The following is a 14,639-nucleotide window of genomic DNA, read 5'->3' as shown; positions in this document are numbered from 1 at the left end:
CCACAGAGGCTGGTTAACCCCTTCAGCGCCGGAGAGGGGGGAGCTGGAAGAGCCAGATAAAAAAAAAAAAAAAAAAAAGCAAATAAAAAACAAAAAAAACAACAAAACAATAAACAAAAAACAAAACAAAAACGACAACCCTGTTTGTTTGGTGCGGCTAAGGCCACGTCGGCCTGTTTACCAATTCCTGATATGTAAATGGAATCCGCTTTGACCTTTGAGCCTCGCTGGCCGAATGTGAACTGTATGCAGCGAGAGGTGGACAGGGCTTTGTGGCTTTCATTACTGTGGGGGTGGTGCAGGCACTGGAGCCGACACGTAAACCGCATTGACCTTTCTTATTCATTTAGACCTTTAGTCAAGGGCTTCGGCCATCATCTTTAAAGTTATAGTCTCTGATACCTACACACCCCCCCCCTCGACTTTAAGTGTCGGAGCATGGCTGTATCGTCTTTATCCTGCCTTCTTCTCCACCTAAATCCTGATTGCCTCCTCCACAGCCTGAGGTTGGGCTGGAGATGCATCTCATATACAGTGCGGTAATCCATAGAGCATACACACACACACTTACACACACACACACACACACACAGAAAAAAAGCGATACTGCGGATAAATCCAAGAGATCACCTCCTCCGTGTTTAGCAAAAATGTCTCTGCAGAAAGACAATTATTTGAAAAAGACAAAATGGCAGCAACTACGCTCCATAATGACAGAGCGTCCACAGCTCTGCAGCCCTCCATATATAAGAGACGTAGTTATGGAAATAACATGGCACTGCTGCTGGTTGACACCGAAGGGCCTTCTATGTATTTAAGCGAGTGTTGCATTAAAGAGGATCATCTTAAAACTTGAGGCGTGAAGCAGAGAGCACTTGAGCTATCTTCAGACTGGGGAGCACAGGGCACAGCACATTCTAATTCCAGTCTCGATTCGCCGATGCGGCCGAGGTGTGTGTGGGCAAGGCGTGCTGCTCTTTCCCATGGAAATCAATAGAGGCTTGTAATTAAACAAAAGGGGGTTGGCCAGGGGGGAAGGAAAAAAAAAAAAAACAACAACCCCCTTCGGAAAGTAGGTTATGTAGAAAAGTGCCGAGATGTCCAAATTGTGGCTCTGCCAAGAACTAAATATGCAATTTCAGAGTGTGTGGGAGCAGAGAGAGAGAGAGAGAGAGAGCATTGTCAAACATTAGCACAGTTCTCTGTGTAGGGACTTTAATTTTTTATGAGTCTGATTGATCGGCTGCTCGGACTCGGAGCACTGACTCGTTAAAATAATGTTTGTGTTTGTAAAGATGAAGAAACAAGGATGCTGCAAATAAAGAGGGAATGATCGGTGATTAGGAATCTGCTTGAAGGAACAAAGGGCTGTTTTATCATGAGGAAGATTAGTTTTTTTTTTTTTTGTGGGACAGGAAGAGGCGTTTTGCATACAAAGTCTCAAAATCACAGAGTTGGATTCATCACACGATGTTTCTGTGGAAACTACAGAAACGAACCCAGAGATAACCCATCTTTCAGATAAGAGGTTTGCGTGTGATTGGTGTAACGTTTTGCTAAATGGAGGATGTACACATGTGCTCTCAGAGCCAAACAATCAAAGATCAATAATTGTGAAGGGATTGCAAGAGTGCACAATCATTACCTATGAACCCTATTGTGTTGCTGGGCTTAATCAGTGGAGCTGCTGACAGAGAGCGAAAAGCAGTGATCAACTGGGCAAGCTCACACACACGTACTGCTCACAGACCCCCGCAGTGAGCAGACCACTTGCAGATAAACACACACACACACACACACACACACACACACACTGGTATATGCTCATCTCATATTACTGTGTTCACTTGGATCTCTTTCTGTGCGTCGTGTATCAGATGGGCCCTCAGTCCCTGTGGAGGTACAACACTGTAACACGGCACTGTACAGCGTGCTGTCGTCTCTTCAACTCACATCCCCAAAGAATATTAAATGTCAAGCAGCAGATTACAATGTGCCTTTCAAAAAAAGAAAAAAAAAAAAAAATCTTTACCCCATGAAATCTGTATGAATACTACCAAGCCTGCAACTCATGATTTTTTTTTAAATTTTTATATTGATTCATTTCTTCATTGTCTTTACAAATAACTCTAAAAGTTAAGTTCATAAAATCTGTAATTTTACAAAAACTAAATTAAAAAAAACTCAAAATACATTTAATTTACATTGATATCACAGAAAAAAGGGGCAGCAAATTCTCACATGCTCACAAGCTTGAACCTGCCACTTCTGCTTGATAAGTGAATTTTATTAACTGAGAATCAAAATAGTTGTGAATTAATTATCTGACGGTCAACTAATCAATTCATCTCTAACAACTACATGCACCTCCAGTTAAGAAAACAAGCCCCCCCCCCACCCCTGATATGAAGAATCTCATAAACCTACAAGGTGCTGCCTCGGAGCAGAACAACAATTTGTATTTAGCCTCGCTGTAATTGCCTCGGTGACGACGTTGATAAAAGACGTCTGGCAGAAGCTCAAGTCTAATTTGCATCAGCTACCTTTGCCAACTCAACTTCAGCCGCGCGCTGAGCAGATATAAATCACTGCTCGAATTAATCAATTGCTCCAGAATGGCATATCTGCGCAAATTATTTTGTGGGCTCAAAAGCGATTAAATTGCCAAACCGCTGCTCGAGCTGATCTTCATGGTTCATTTAAGAGGAGGGCAAATGTCTGTGGCTTTTTTTTATTGTAGCTACTGTACAAATCAATAGGAGCTGTTTGGGAGCAAAGTAAACAAAGGAACGGCACATATGGCCCTTTCTTGCTCAAACTGTCCTCAATGTGCTGATGAGTTGCTATTATCCAGGCTGTTGAGACAATGGCTGAAAGCAGTGCTACGTTCACAGTGGTGTGAAGAAGGGAAACATGAGTATGATGCTTTTGCTTTTCCTCATGTCTCAACCTGAGCTGCATACTGATTGCTGGAGAGAAGAATTTTTTTTGGAAGACATAGAGAAGGAAGGTGTTTGGGGAAAACAGGGGAATAGTGTGTGTGTGTTTTTGTTGTAGTGGTTTCTGTGTGAGCGTGCATGTGTGTGTGTGTGTGTGTGTGTGTGTGTGTGTGTGTGAGAGGCAGATAGAGAGCAAAGCCAGATCTTACCCTCCAGCCGGAGCGAGGCCATTCTTTGAAACTCGGGCTCCTGGAGCCAGCGGGACATCCTCTTAAAGGTCTCGCGGCCGGACTTGAGCTTGCCCCAGGGCTTGGGGTTCCTCAGGAGGTCAGACAGCGTGCCCTGTGACCTACACAGAACCCTCTCGGCGAAGATGGCCTGGGGGATGCTGTACCTCTTCAGCTCAGTGATGATCCTCTGGGCCACATCCCTGGTATTGATCTCCTCCCCGGTGCTGCCTCCGCCCTGCAAGCCCGACAGCATGCCCTCGCCGGGCGAGGACGAGGCGGACGACGTTGAGTGCAGGTGCTCACCCATCTTGGAGGCCTGCTGGCTCGGGTGATGGTGGGGCTGGTAGTGCTGGCTGTAGATGTGAGGGTGGTGGCCCGCGGCATGCTGGTGAGCCTCCATTTTATTCAACTGATGCCCCACTGACACCTCGCCTCCTCCTAGGCCCGGTGGTGACATCTCGCGGCCAAAATCCGATGTCCGGCAGAACAAGCTCCCCCCGTGGACGTCATAGCCACCATGGAGCATCTGGCCACCGTTGCCATTGGGACTGTTACCCAGGCTGCCATAGCCGTGCATGGAGGAGCCCAGGCCTGAACCTGTGGAGGGGGGCGACAGGCTTTGGGACATGGCGAGGTCCTTGCCATAGGGGTTGTAGAAGTTGGTGCTGAGGCCTCGGTCCTCGCGCATGAGGGTGAAGCTGCCAATGACGTTGCTGACGGGCAGGCAGGGGTGGTGGTGATGGTGGTGGTGGTGGAACTTGTCGTCAAAGGGCTGCAGTGGGGTCAGGGTGGTGTAGGTGCTGCCAGAGCTGGACGGGGAGTCGCCGCTGTAGCCCAGCGCCGACATGGAGTGGTCGAAGCCCGGTGGACGAGGTTCCGGCTCCAGAGACATGGAGGAGCCCCCGAGGGAAGGCCTGGGGAAAGCAGCTGAGAGGTCCCGGGAGTGCAGCATGGCCCTGCCGTCCTGGCTGTGAGCCAGATCTGAGTGACTGTGGAGGGACATCTCCCCTAGACTCCCATCCATCTTCAGTTTCAGCAAATAAATGCGTATTTCTCGCCCCTGTTGTGTTGTTGCTCTTCTCTTGTTGTTGTTGCTCAGCAGCCGGGCTAACAGTCTGGAAGGTCTCTTGTTACACCAGACTATGGATTTATTGATTTGTGAATTAATTGATTTCCGGGCTTATGGGATGTCTAATTAATTATCTGATAACGTTAAGTACTGTCTTCAAACTCCCTCAAACTCCCAGGAAACGAGGTCGCAACAGCATCGGGAGCTTTTACTGTGATTTTTTGTATTTTCTTATTCTCGCTCCTGCATCAGCACTCTGCTCTCTTTGGTGCTCAGCTGTGTTCCTCGGCAGAAGCCTCGCTTTTGTGCCTGCGTGAGACAAGACAGGCGCCGTTACTACTCGCTGTATTCAAACTTTCATGGCATCAGAGAAGGAAAACAGACGAATAACGTTCGTCTCATCAGTATTAGACACTCGTGTTTCCAAAACAGTGACAATAATAGAAGCATATGAGTCATTTCTTTTACCTCAGACATCCCGCGAAACGCACGAGAGAAAACACCGATATCGATGTTTTGATCACTTCAACCAAATCTCATCTTTGGAATCACATTTCTTTTCTTCTTATGCAAAGTTATAAACGCAAGGGGAGCAGCGCGCATGCGAAGCGCTGCACATTACCGGTGCGTTTGCATATTTACATCACATGTAATGAATCTGAACGATGCGTTAACTAAAAAAAAAAAAAAAAAAAAAAAAAAAAAATGATGGCGATTCAAAGACAAGATCACCGACGTGTGAAGGTTTACAGAGCTCCAGAAAAATCCTACCTTTAACATCCACTTCTCAGAGCGCGTCCGCGGCTGTTGTCCCTCCTGTGCATCTCTCCCGATTGTGTCGCCGAAGCAGCCCTGCAGATTCACACAATTGGTCCGCTGCGCCCCGGGGTGCTACATTCACCAAAACCAGAGTGCAAAAACCATCTGCGGTTACAGCACGAAACCTCTCTCGCTGCTTTCGTTCCCCCTTTTTTCCCGGTCTTTGTTTTCCCACTCTAAAAAATCTCCAGGTCTAGCCTCGGTTTTTTTTTTCCTTCTTCTTCTTTCTTTGCTCTACACTAGCAAGCTCTCCTCTTTTTCTTTCATTATCTCGTGAGATTTTCCTCCTCCTCCTCCTCTTCCCTCTGCCTGCCACTTCATCGATCTCACCACCAACTCTTTCTCATTCTCCTCCTCCTCCTCCTCCTCCTCCCCCTTTGCTCACATTGACTCTCTGCTTTCAGTGCGTCACGGCCTTAAAAATCTGACAGATGTGCGATGAAATTCCTACTCCAATTAACCCTTTCTCTCCGGGGGTAGGGTGGGGGGTGGACTGGGAGGGGGGGAGGTGTGTAGGTGGAGATGCTCCCTTTCTCATAACCCCACAGGTTAAGCCTTCTTTAGCTGATTGCATGCACAACTTATGAATTATGTGCACACATCCAGGCCATTGTGCTGCGCTGGGCCGTTTATTGTATCTGATCAATGGGTTTTCACACAGGCTGCAGCTAATGTCGCTTCTGCTCTTCTTTATGACACATGTGACGCTTCTGCTGCTATTGTCACGGGGATGAAATTATCTATAACATGGAGACTGAATGGGAATTTCATTTTTTTTCTGTTATGACTTTTATTATTTGGCAAATTTTAATAATATCTTTTATTCTTATTACCTGTCTATTTTTTTATATCAGTGCAGGGGTGGCTGAGATTATTTAAAAAAAAAAAACGAATTAAGGGTGAATATGCTATTATGTGAATCGCCTCACTAACTTATTGACTACAGAAAAAAAAATCCATTTACACTCTGCTGTGCGCCATCTTCACACCAGGCCACGTCCTGGATTTTTATTCTTCCTATTCAGCACCAAATAATCCAGAAGCAGTTTGTATTCCTTTAGTTTTCTGACTCCTCTTGTTGGTTTAAGATAAATGTAAATCCCACTTTCCAGGAGTAAATGCTGTCAAGTGACGCTCGTGTTTAGCCCGGCTCTTAATCAGCACTCAGCGCGCGGCTCCATTCACTCACACCGCCGCCAACACTTGAGTCTGGAAAGTCCCTCAACAAGATCAATGCGACCCCTTTTTTTTTCCAGAAGACCCTCGACCTGCTGCTGCTGCAGACACACTGCAGGCCAGGGCCTTCTGGGGCGCGTGCGTGTGTGCCCGTGTGCACGCGCAAGAGTAGAGATTTGTGTAAATTTAACGTGCAGTGTGCACGGGCATCAATTTGTGTCTAATTTAAGTGAGACGAGCGCGCGTAACTGTGCGTGCACGAAGGCCTGTACTGTTGCATGCGCGTTCACATGAGACCAGTGCACATTTATGTGTCGGCGCATACTATGTGTGTGTAAGAGGCATAAATATACATCTAGTCTGCATGGTAAGGCCCGTGCGTGCGTGTTTGCGCGCGCCCCGGCCTCAGAGAGAAACACAGAGAGAGACAGAAGCAGAGAGGCAGAGCGCATACTAATCATATCTGTCTGTCAGTTTAATTTTCAGAGATGAGCAGTTCTGGCGTTTGGAAACAGCGGAGCGGTGCGCGGTGTGGGACCGCCGGCTTCCCGGAGCAGATGCTGCCCTATCGATCCGCCCTGCGCGCAGCCTAGCACGGAGGGATGCGTGTATGTGGATGGCGAGTAGCTGGAGGTAAAAAAAAAAATGGTCAACGGCTACAGAGCGAAAATAAAAGGAGGTCGGGGTGAAAGTTCACCTTCTGTGGCTTGAAAACCCGAGAAGGCTCGGCTGACATCCGAGCTGCAAGGCCCCCCAACTTTTTACACTGCGGGGCCTGGAGGGGAAGCTGACACCCGGCGGGATGTTCAGGGGTTTGGGTTTGTCAACACCAGTCTCAAACACTAAATGTTGGAATAATCTTTCAGTCCTGCGTAATGAGCAGTTACGATGAAAAATATATTTACATTACATCCGCTGGACTGATGCGTTGAAGCTTCCAGTAGCAGCTCAAGACAATTTCCATTTTAAGGATTTAGCTGGTGCTCTCTCATCCAGAGTCACTCTCCTCACTGAGAGCAGCAGCAGCAGCAGCAGCAGCAGCAACATTACAGCCAAAACATTTACATTTCAGCCATTTAGCTGATGCTCTCAGAGGGACTTACAGTGAGAGCAACAGCAGCAGCCTCAACCCCCTATTACCAATACAGGCAATAAATATACCGAGCAATACTCATATTTTAGCCATTTAGCTGGAGCTCTTATCCAAAGTGACTCCAGGTTCGGTGGGTGTAGAATAAGCTTTTAATCTGAAGCCAATATCGAGCGTGTTCAGATTTTAACCATTTAGCTGATGCGCTCATCCTGAGGGACGTGTATGGCTGCATCAAATCCTGCATCGCCAATATTACAACAAGCCAATAGCGAGGAGGTCAAGGGTCAGAGGGCATCGCTGTGACCTTAAAATGACCATGCATGTGCTGGAAAATAAACAGAATAAGCCAAAGCAGAGGCGGGAAATGCATTTGCTTGTGTTGAAATTGGGGGAAAAAAAGGAAAAGAAGGGAGATAATTGGTTTTCCAGCCTGGAAAGGAAGAGTGACACGTCAAGATTCATAAATTCATATTTTATAAGAGGAAAATAAAAATAAGAAAAATAAGCAGAGGCGTGGTGTTTTCTGCAGCCATGGACGTGCAGTGCATGCTGGCCCACAGGCCTGCAAACATCCTGCTGCTGCAGAGGAGAAAAAATACAGTGCAACATTATTCATCCTGCATTTACACTCGGCCCCCAAATCTGCTGTTTAATCACCGGGTAAACGTGATCACTTGTTGGTAAATGATAATGGATGGAGCGCACACGCGGGGTTGCAGCTCTGAATGAGATATTGACTCCTTGTTTGCAGCAGCGAAGAAGAAGAAAAAAAATGTAAATGGCGGTTTTAATGCAGCGTCCATCAGAGGGAGAAGAATCTAATCTGAAGGATTAAAGGAGCAAAAGCTGCTTCCTGTGATTTCTGATGACCTCATTTATGATTTTTCGCCAAATCCAGATGTGAAAACTCTTTCAGACATCAATGCTTTTATTTTTTTTATTGTGCAAAATGTAATAATGTGATAGTAAATAATAAAACTGATGATGATGATGATGATGATGACGCTTCAGGGTTTTGATTTTGAGTCCGAATTGGTCGCTTTGTTTTCATCTAATCTGTATATGTCATGTATTATTTAATCACATAACACACACACACACACACACACACACACACACACACACACACACTGTAATGACTGCTAAACATGACATCTGAAACTAAAACCATGCATCTCCACTTTTCCCCTTCTGCTTTTGCAGTGTGTGTGTGTGATGGTAGAGTAGTAACTACACACACACACACACACACACACACACACACACACACATATATACATACAGTACCGGACAGCACATAATACATACAAAACACAAGTTAATTTCCGAAGTTATTTATTGTCATATAGCCTACATAATACATAGCTATAATAATACACATAATACAGTATGTTGTATTTGGAGAATCAGTGTTTTCATCTCTTATTTTGAAAAGCAAACAAAAGTTGGCGCTGCAGTGGAAAAGGTCACAATATAAAATTTCATCTTATTCAACATTTTGTGACAAAAATGAACTTAAAACATAAAACACACCAAGTTGAGCAGGAATGTATCTTAGAAATATGAAAAATATAATTATAAAAATAAATATTAGCTAAACGCTTCAGGTGTGAATCCTCTATTCTCAAGTTCTAAACGGAAGTTCTAAAGGAAAAGATGAATTAACTTTTTCAAATGAATGTTTCCATCAGTGTTGGTGGTTGTTTTTATTTCATCATGATAATCAATAACCTTTGTTGGACACTTCCTATGTTGCTTATGGCCTCTATATGTTCTGTAAGCACGTAGCTACAAACGTCCTGAGCAAAACACATCTGCCGTTTTTGAACGTCGCCTATATAGAAATTCGTTTCAGCCAAATTACTGACTAGCTTCTTTTAAATAAGTGAAGTAAGTCATATTTTCTTTACAAAGAGCACAGACTAATGACGTGTTTTTAATTTCCTCAAGTAATTAGTGCGCAAAAACAAACGCACGTCTTTCCTTCATTTGCTGAAACCAACATATAAACTGTGATTTCTGCTCAACAGAACCAATGAAACGGACTTTCCCTCCACCTGCCACTAATTCTTTTATTATCTCAGATCCAACTTTATTTGCCAGTAAAAGTCAGAATGTGCGAACTGTTGCTCGCTGAAGTTTTTAGTTATTTATATTTAATAAAGCTGACTTCACGGCTCGAGCACCACCTTCGTATTTAGTGTGTGAAAGTTTATTTGTTAAAATACATCTATTTGCTATAAAATACATTTGACAGTGACGAGTTAAAGATATTTAATTAGTAATTTGTGAATCTTCAGGTCGAAGGTCGAAGAAGTTAAACTCAACAAATATAAACTGAACTTTAAACATTAACAAACTTCTATGTTGTTAATAATATCTTTAGAATACATATATAATAATTTAACAGCTGTTATCATAATCACATTTTCTACTTTTATTAATTTTATTTTATAGCTTGGTATGAAACAAAGTGATTAAAGTGGCTCAGCTCATTCTAAACGTTATGAACAGGCGAACACACTGATTTACTCACACATGTAACCAGTGTCTGCTTTTACAAATAATATTTCTAAAATGCATTAAATGCTTGTCTAAAATTTAAAGAGACACTACAATGACGATAAAAAGTAAAATAAAAATATATATGTCAATTTTTTTAATATAAAAGAAACTTAAACTCGCATTTTATTATGAAAATAAAGCAGCTTATTAACATTTAAACATTAAACTGAATTGAAATGAAAACTTCCACAGTGTGATATAATGACCCTGTGTTACTGTGACACTGCTCTGTTTCTCTCTTCCTATTTCCTGTTGTCAACTCCCCCCTTTTATTTTCTTTTTTATTTCTCTCCCATCCATCACCAATCGATGAAATCAATTATTACAACGAGACCTGGCGTTGCACAGATCACAATGTGAATAATCAATAACTGAATTAATTTGACCGGATTAGATGTGAAAAAGAAGAAGAAAAAAAGAATAAAATAATACTGGCACTAATAATGGTAGAAATTAGCACTGATGAAAAAAAAATATTATTATTACTATATTGACTCAAATTTAATATCAGATAACATGAGTGACTGTGCAGCATAAATACTAATGATTATGAGGTGAAAAAGCCTCTTTCATCACACTGATCTGATCTGTTATGCAACATAAAAATTATAATGATTAACATGATTCACATTGATCTTTCCTTGGCTCTTTTTCATCAACCCTTTTAAAAAGAGGGGCTTGATATAAACACACATAACCTGCAGGCAAATGTCTGTCCATGCAGGCCTATACAGTTTATCTGCATTAGCAGCATGTGGCCTGCTGCTCTCTCTCTCTCTCTCTCTCTCACACACACACACACACACACACACACACACGCACACACCTTTCCACCTGAGGATGAGCACGCAGCAGAATAATTACACCTCCTTTTTACTCCACGTTTTGTGTGCACACACAAAATAAATAAGGAGACGCATCATTTTATATTATAATATCTTAATTATTCCACAAATCACTTATAGTGGATTATATATTTATACATTAGAGTAAAATTCGAAGATGCTTTCACCTAAAAAAAAGTAAAAATAAATAGATGCAATAAAATAAAACACACTCGGGAGAGCCCATTTGCCTCCATCAGGTCGAAAATGTAAAATACTGTAGCTGCTGCTGGAAAAAAACTTTGAGCAAGTGAATGAATGATAATCACGTTATTTTCCTCTATTATTTGCAGGTTTAGTTTGCAGTAATGATCGTGTACGCCATGATGTGGAACTTTGACTTCGCAGCATGAATAATGTTATTATCGATCATATCTGCTTTAATGCAAATTCTGCTCGTTTAATTCACCGGATTCGCCTCCTGTGCAGATGAAGCCAATAATTTGCGCCACAGAAGCAAAATACAAAGAACTGGTTTCACCTGCAAAACATTACACCTTATTCTAAATATTCGGATGACTGTTTTAGATTTTTTTTTTTTAACTTCCATGCTTTGTTATACAAGTTTTCTTTAGAATAAATTTAATCCAATTCTCTAAAATGTTGCTGCGGGGATTTTTTTTTTTTCCAAAAAATAAAAGCCTATATTTTATAAAGTTCTGCAATTAGAGTTGTTGGGATGAGTGTGTGTGTTTGTATGTGTGTGTGTCTGTGTGTGTGTGTGTGTGTGTGTATGCGCGCGCGCACCCGTCAGCAAGTATCGATCCATGAATTTTAATCAGCCTCCTATTTGCCCTACAACTATTTTTCATATAAAATGTAAATATGTGCCTGTGTAATTGGCTCCGCATTCTTTATGCAAATGAAATTATCTGGTGGCCCAGGCCGCTTGGGGAGGGAAGGAAAAGTGTTTAATTTATGCAAAATGGAGCTCAAGGGGGTGCAAAGGTCGATAAGTTGCAACTTGTCTGAGTTTATTTCTTTTCTTTTCTCTCACTTTTGTTTGTTTGTTTGTTTTCTTAGCCCTGAGTTGGAGCTCACTTGAAGTTTTTTTTTAAAAAGTTTAACAATTAGTGGACTCCATCATTAGTCATACAGCAGCAGGAGGAGTTGGCATCCTTTGCTACAGGGGAAGTTTTTCTTAAGCGGATTTACATGTGAAAATCCAGCTGTCACTTCCTCACTGCAACATTTCCTGTCTGTTGAACCAGCAGGAATTTTCCTCAGCTCATATTTAGGTTGTGTTGTTTTGTTTTATTTTGCATTTGAATTTTCTAATAGAATTTTATTAATTTTAACAATAATTTTTGACACTGCCAATGATTTATTAACTCAAAATAGTCAAATGATTTCTTATAATTAATCTATTTCAAATTTCTTCTGGGAGTTCAATGAGCTGCCACATGAGGACCATGAATATAATTTGCATCATTAACAGTTTCTAATATAGAAAATTGGTTTAAAGTCACTTTAGGTCATTTTTGAAAGATTATTCATTTCAAATTAAAAGAAAAAAAGTATAAGTAAGCAAGCAAATAGCAAGATAGGATTTACGATCACAATTAAAAAAATGTTTTGTTGTTTTCTTCCTGTTTTCTAATTTAAGACTGTAAAAACAAGAGCAGGGTGAGACATCTCTTAACCAATTTTAGCTCACACGAAATACACACATCACACATGTTTTTTAAAATAGAAACATATGCATGAGAAGCCCCTACACTGCACACATGTCAGGGCCTGTAGTGTTGTCACTACAGGTTGCACGCCCCTCCACAACCACATTAAACACAGCAGGAGCCACTAACTGCAAAACAAACAACACAGCAAACTGTACAAGCTGCCTGTAACAGTTTCTTGCTCCAATCAGACGCCATATACATTCAGCATATGTCAGTTTCTGTTCTGATCCTGCTGCGTGGTGAAATACTCCAACACCTCCTCCCCCTCCTCCTCCTCCAATAAAACATGCAGACACACCCACTCAAACGCTTCCAAACAAACATACAAATAAACAAGTCTGCGTCTTCCTGCATCCTTTGCCTCCCTCCCTCTCTCCCTCCCTCCCTTCCCCTCCCTCCATCTTGCCCTCAACACCTTCCGGTCCCTCTCAGAATAAAAAAAAAAAAAAAGCCTTTCTCGGAAAACCTTGGCGTGCATCTTAAGAATTCCCTTGCCACACGCTGTTTAACATGGTCACCCACTGATAAAAATACCACTTAAAAAGCATCTGCATATCGATCAGTCAATCACAGACACATACACACTGAGCTATTTTCTGCTGCCATAATGCATGCTTTAGCCTCGGCCTGCCAGCCTTAAGTGTAAGTGCAGGTGTGCGTGTGTGTGTGTGTTTGTGTTCGTGTGTGAGAGAGAGAGAGAGATCTGGTGTGGGTGTAAATGTGTGTGTCTCACAGCGCAAAAGTGTGTGTCAGTCTCTCCAGCCAGTTAGCCAATGTAACTCGGGGGAATCAAAGGCAGCAGGGTTGCTTTTTCCTTCCTTGGTTTTCCAGTCAGGTCGCCCCCACCCCTCCTCCTTTGCATCCCCCCCTCCTCCTCCTCCTCATCATCATCCTCCTCCTCTTCCTCATCCTCCTCCTCCTCTTCTTCTCTTTGCATCCGCTTCTCGCTTCCCTCTCTCCTCCTCTTCCCAGTTATTCCCTGATTTTCCTTCCCCACTCGGCTGTTAAATCCACTCTGCATCCTTTTCTCTTCCACGGCCGTGGCTGCTGCTTCCTCTCCGTCCGTCCGTCCGAGGCAAGGCGAGGAGTGTGTGTGTGTGTGCAGCCTTGTCCGCCTCTCTTTCACTCCCTCTCCCTCTCTCTCTCTCTCTCTCTCCCTTCTCTCTTTAATCAGCATGTTAATAAGAAAGGTAACTAATCAATACATTCAATGGCCTGGCTTGGCGATTGATACCATCTCCATCCACCTCCCCCTCGCTCTCCACTGCTAAACACACACACACACACAGGGACACACACACACAAATACACAGCTAAAGGACTGTCTTGGGTGCAGCGGCCCTTCGCTGTAATTTAGTCGAGTCACTTTATTTAGAAAGCTCATTTAAAAACAACAAGTTCACCAGAGCGCTGCACGGTTTTCGTCACTTTTCAAGGCGACGATTAAAATCGTCGATGTAAGAACAAGCAACACAGATAATACACAGTTTGTGTGAGATTGTGACGCAAGTCCAAATGCCAAGGAATAAAAATGGCCTTTGAGGCAGGACTTTAAAGTTTCATCTGTGGGGATAGTCCTGCCATTTAGAGGGAGGCCTTTCCCCAGACCAGGTGTCACAACGGCAAAGGCTTGATTCCCTTTGCATTTCCCTTTGCAGTGAGACGGTTGGTCACTCAAAACCTTACAAAGACCTTGTTCACTAGACAAGGACCTCTTGTGGTCATGTTAATTATGGCTATTGTGTCCTAGAGGTAAATATGGAAGCAGCACGATGTTCTTAATGGAAGGGTCAAATGGAAGGGTCAAAAAAGTGTGAGATTTTGACAATGAAGATCACTCACACTCCATCAATGCTTGTTTCTTTAAACCACGGCCGGAGTCTGACAATGACTCTGATGATCCTGTCTTGCAGGTATGTGTGAGAAACTAAACTTTGTTGTTTACTTTGGACGACTCGTCGGTTTCAGCCGAGAATGCGAAGCAGCCACCAGCTTTAGGTCACTAAAGACTTCAGAGACCTAGAGGATTGGTTTTGGATTTGAGGGTTTGAAAGGTCAGAGATGTAAGAAGAGGCCATTTAGCCTTTAAAACAAAAAGTAAGATTTTAAAATCAATTCTATGCCTCGCTGGACGCCAATGAAGGCAGGCTGGCACAGACTGAATCAGTCTTTTTCACGGCAGCTG

The 14,639-nt window shown here is 42.9% G+C and overlaps 1 protein-coding gene across 1 annotated transcript in view; it reads right to left on the bottom strand.

The window, feature by feature from the left end:
• Positions 1-5,380, bottom strand: part of onecutl (one cut domain, family member, like) — a 10,339-nt gene extending 4,959 nt beyond the window's left edge. Inside the window, exons 1-2 of the mRNA XM_023425480.2 lie at positions 5,010-5,380; positions 3,149-4,547 (exon numbers count right to left, since the gene is read on the bottom strand). Coding sequence (XP_023281248.1) covers positions 3,149-4,193 — 1,045 coding nt within the window. The 5' untranslated portion in view covers positions 4,194-4,547; positions 5,010-5,380. The remainder of the gene's footprint in view (positions 1-3,148; positions 4,548-5,009) is intronic.
• Between the last annotated feature and the right edge of the window lie 9,259 nt (positions 5,381-14,639).

This window comes from Seriola lalandi, unplaced genomic scaffold, assembly GCF_002814215.2.
Source record: "Seriola lalandi dorsalis isolate HSWRI2012SDOR001 ecotype SW California unplaced genomic scaffold, Sedor1 jcf7180002054782, whole genome shotgun sequence".
Lineage (NCBI taxonomy): Eukaryota > Metazoa > Chordata > Actinopteri > Carangiformes > Carangidae > Seriola > Seriola lalandi.
This window is presented reverse-complemented; position numbering and strand designations above follow the sequence as displayed.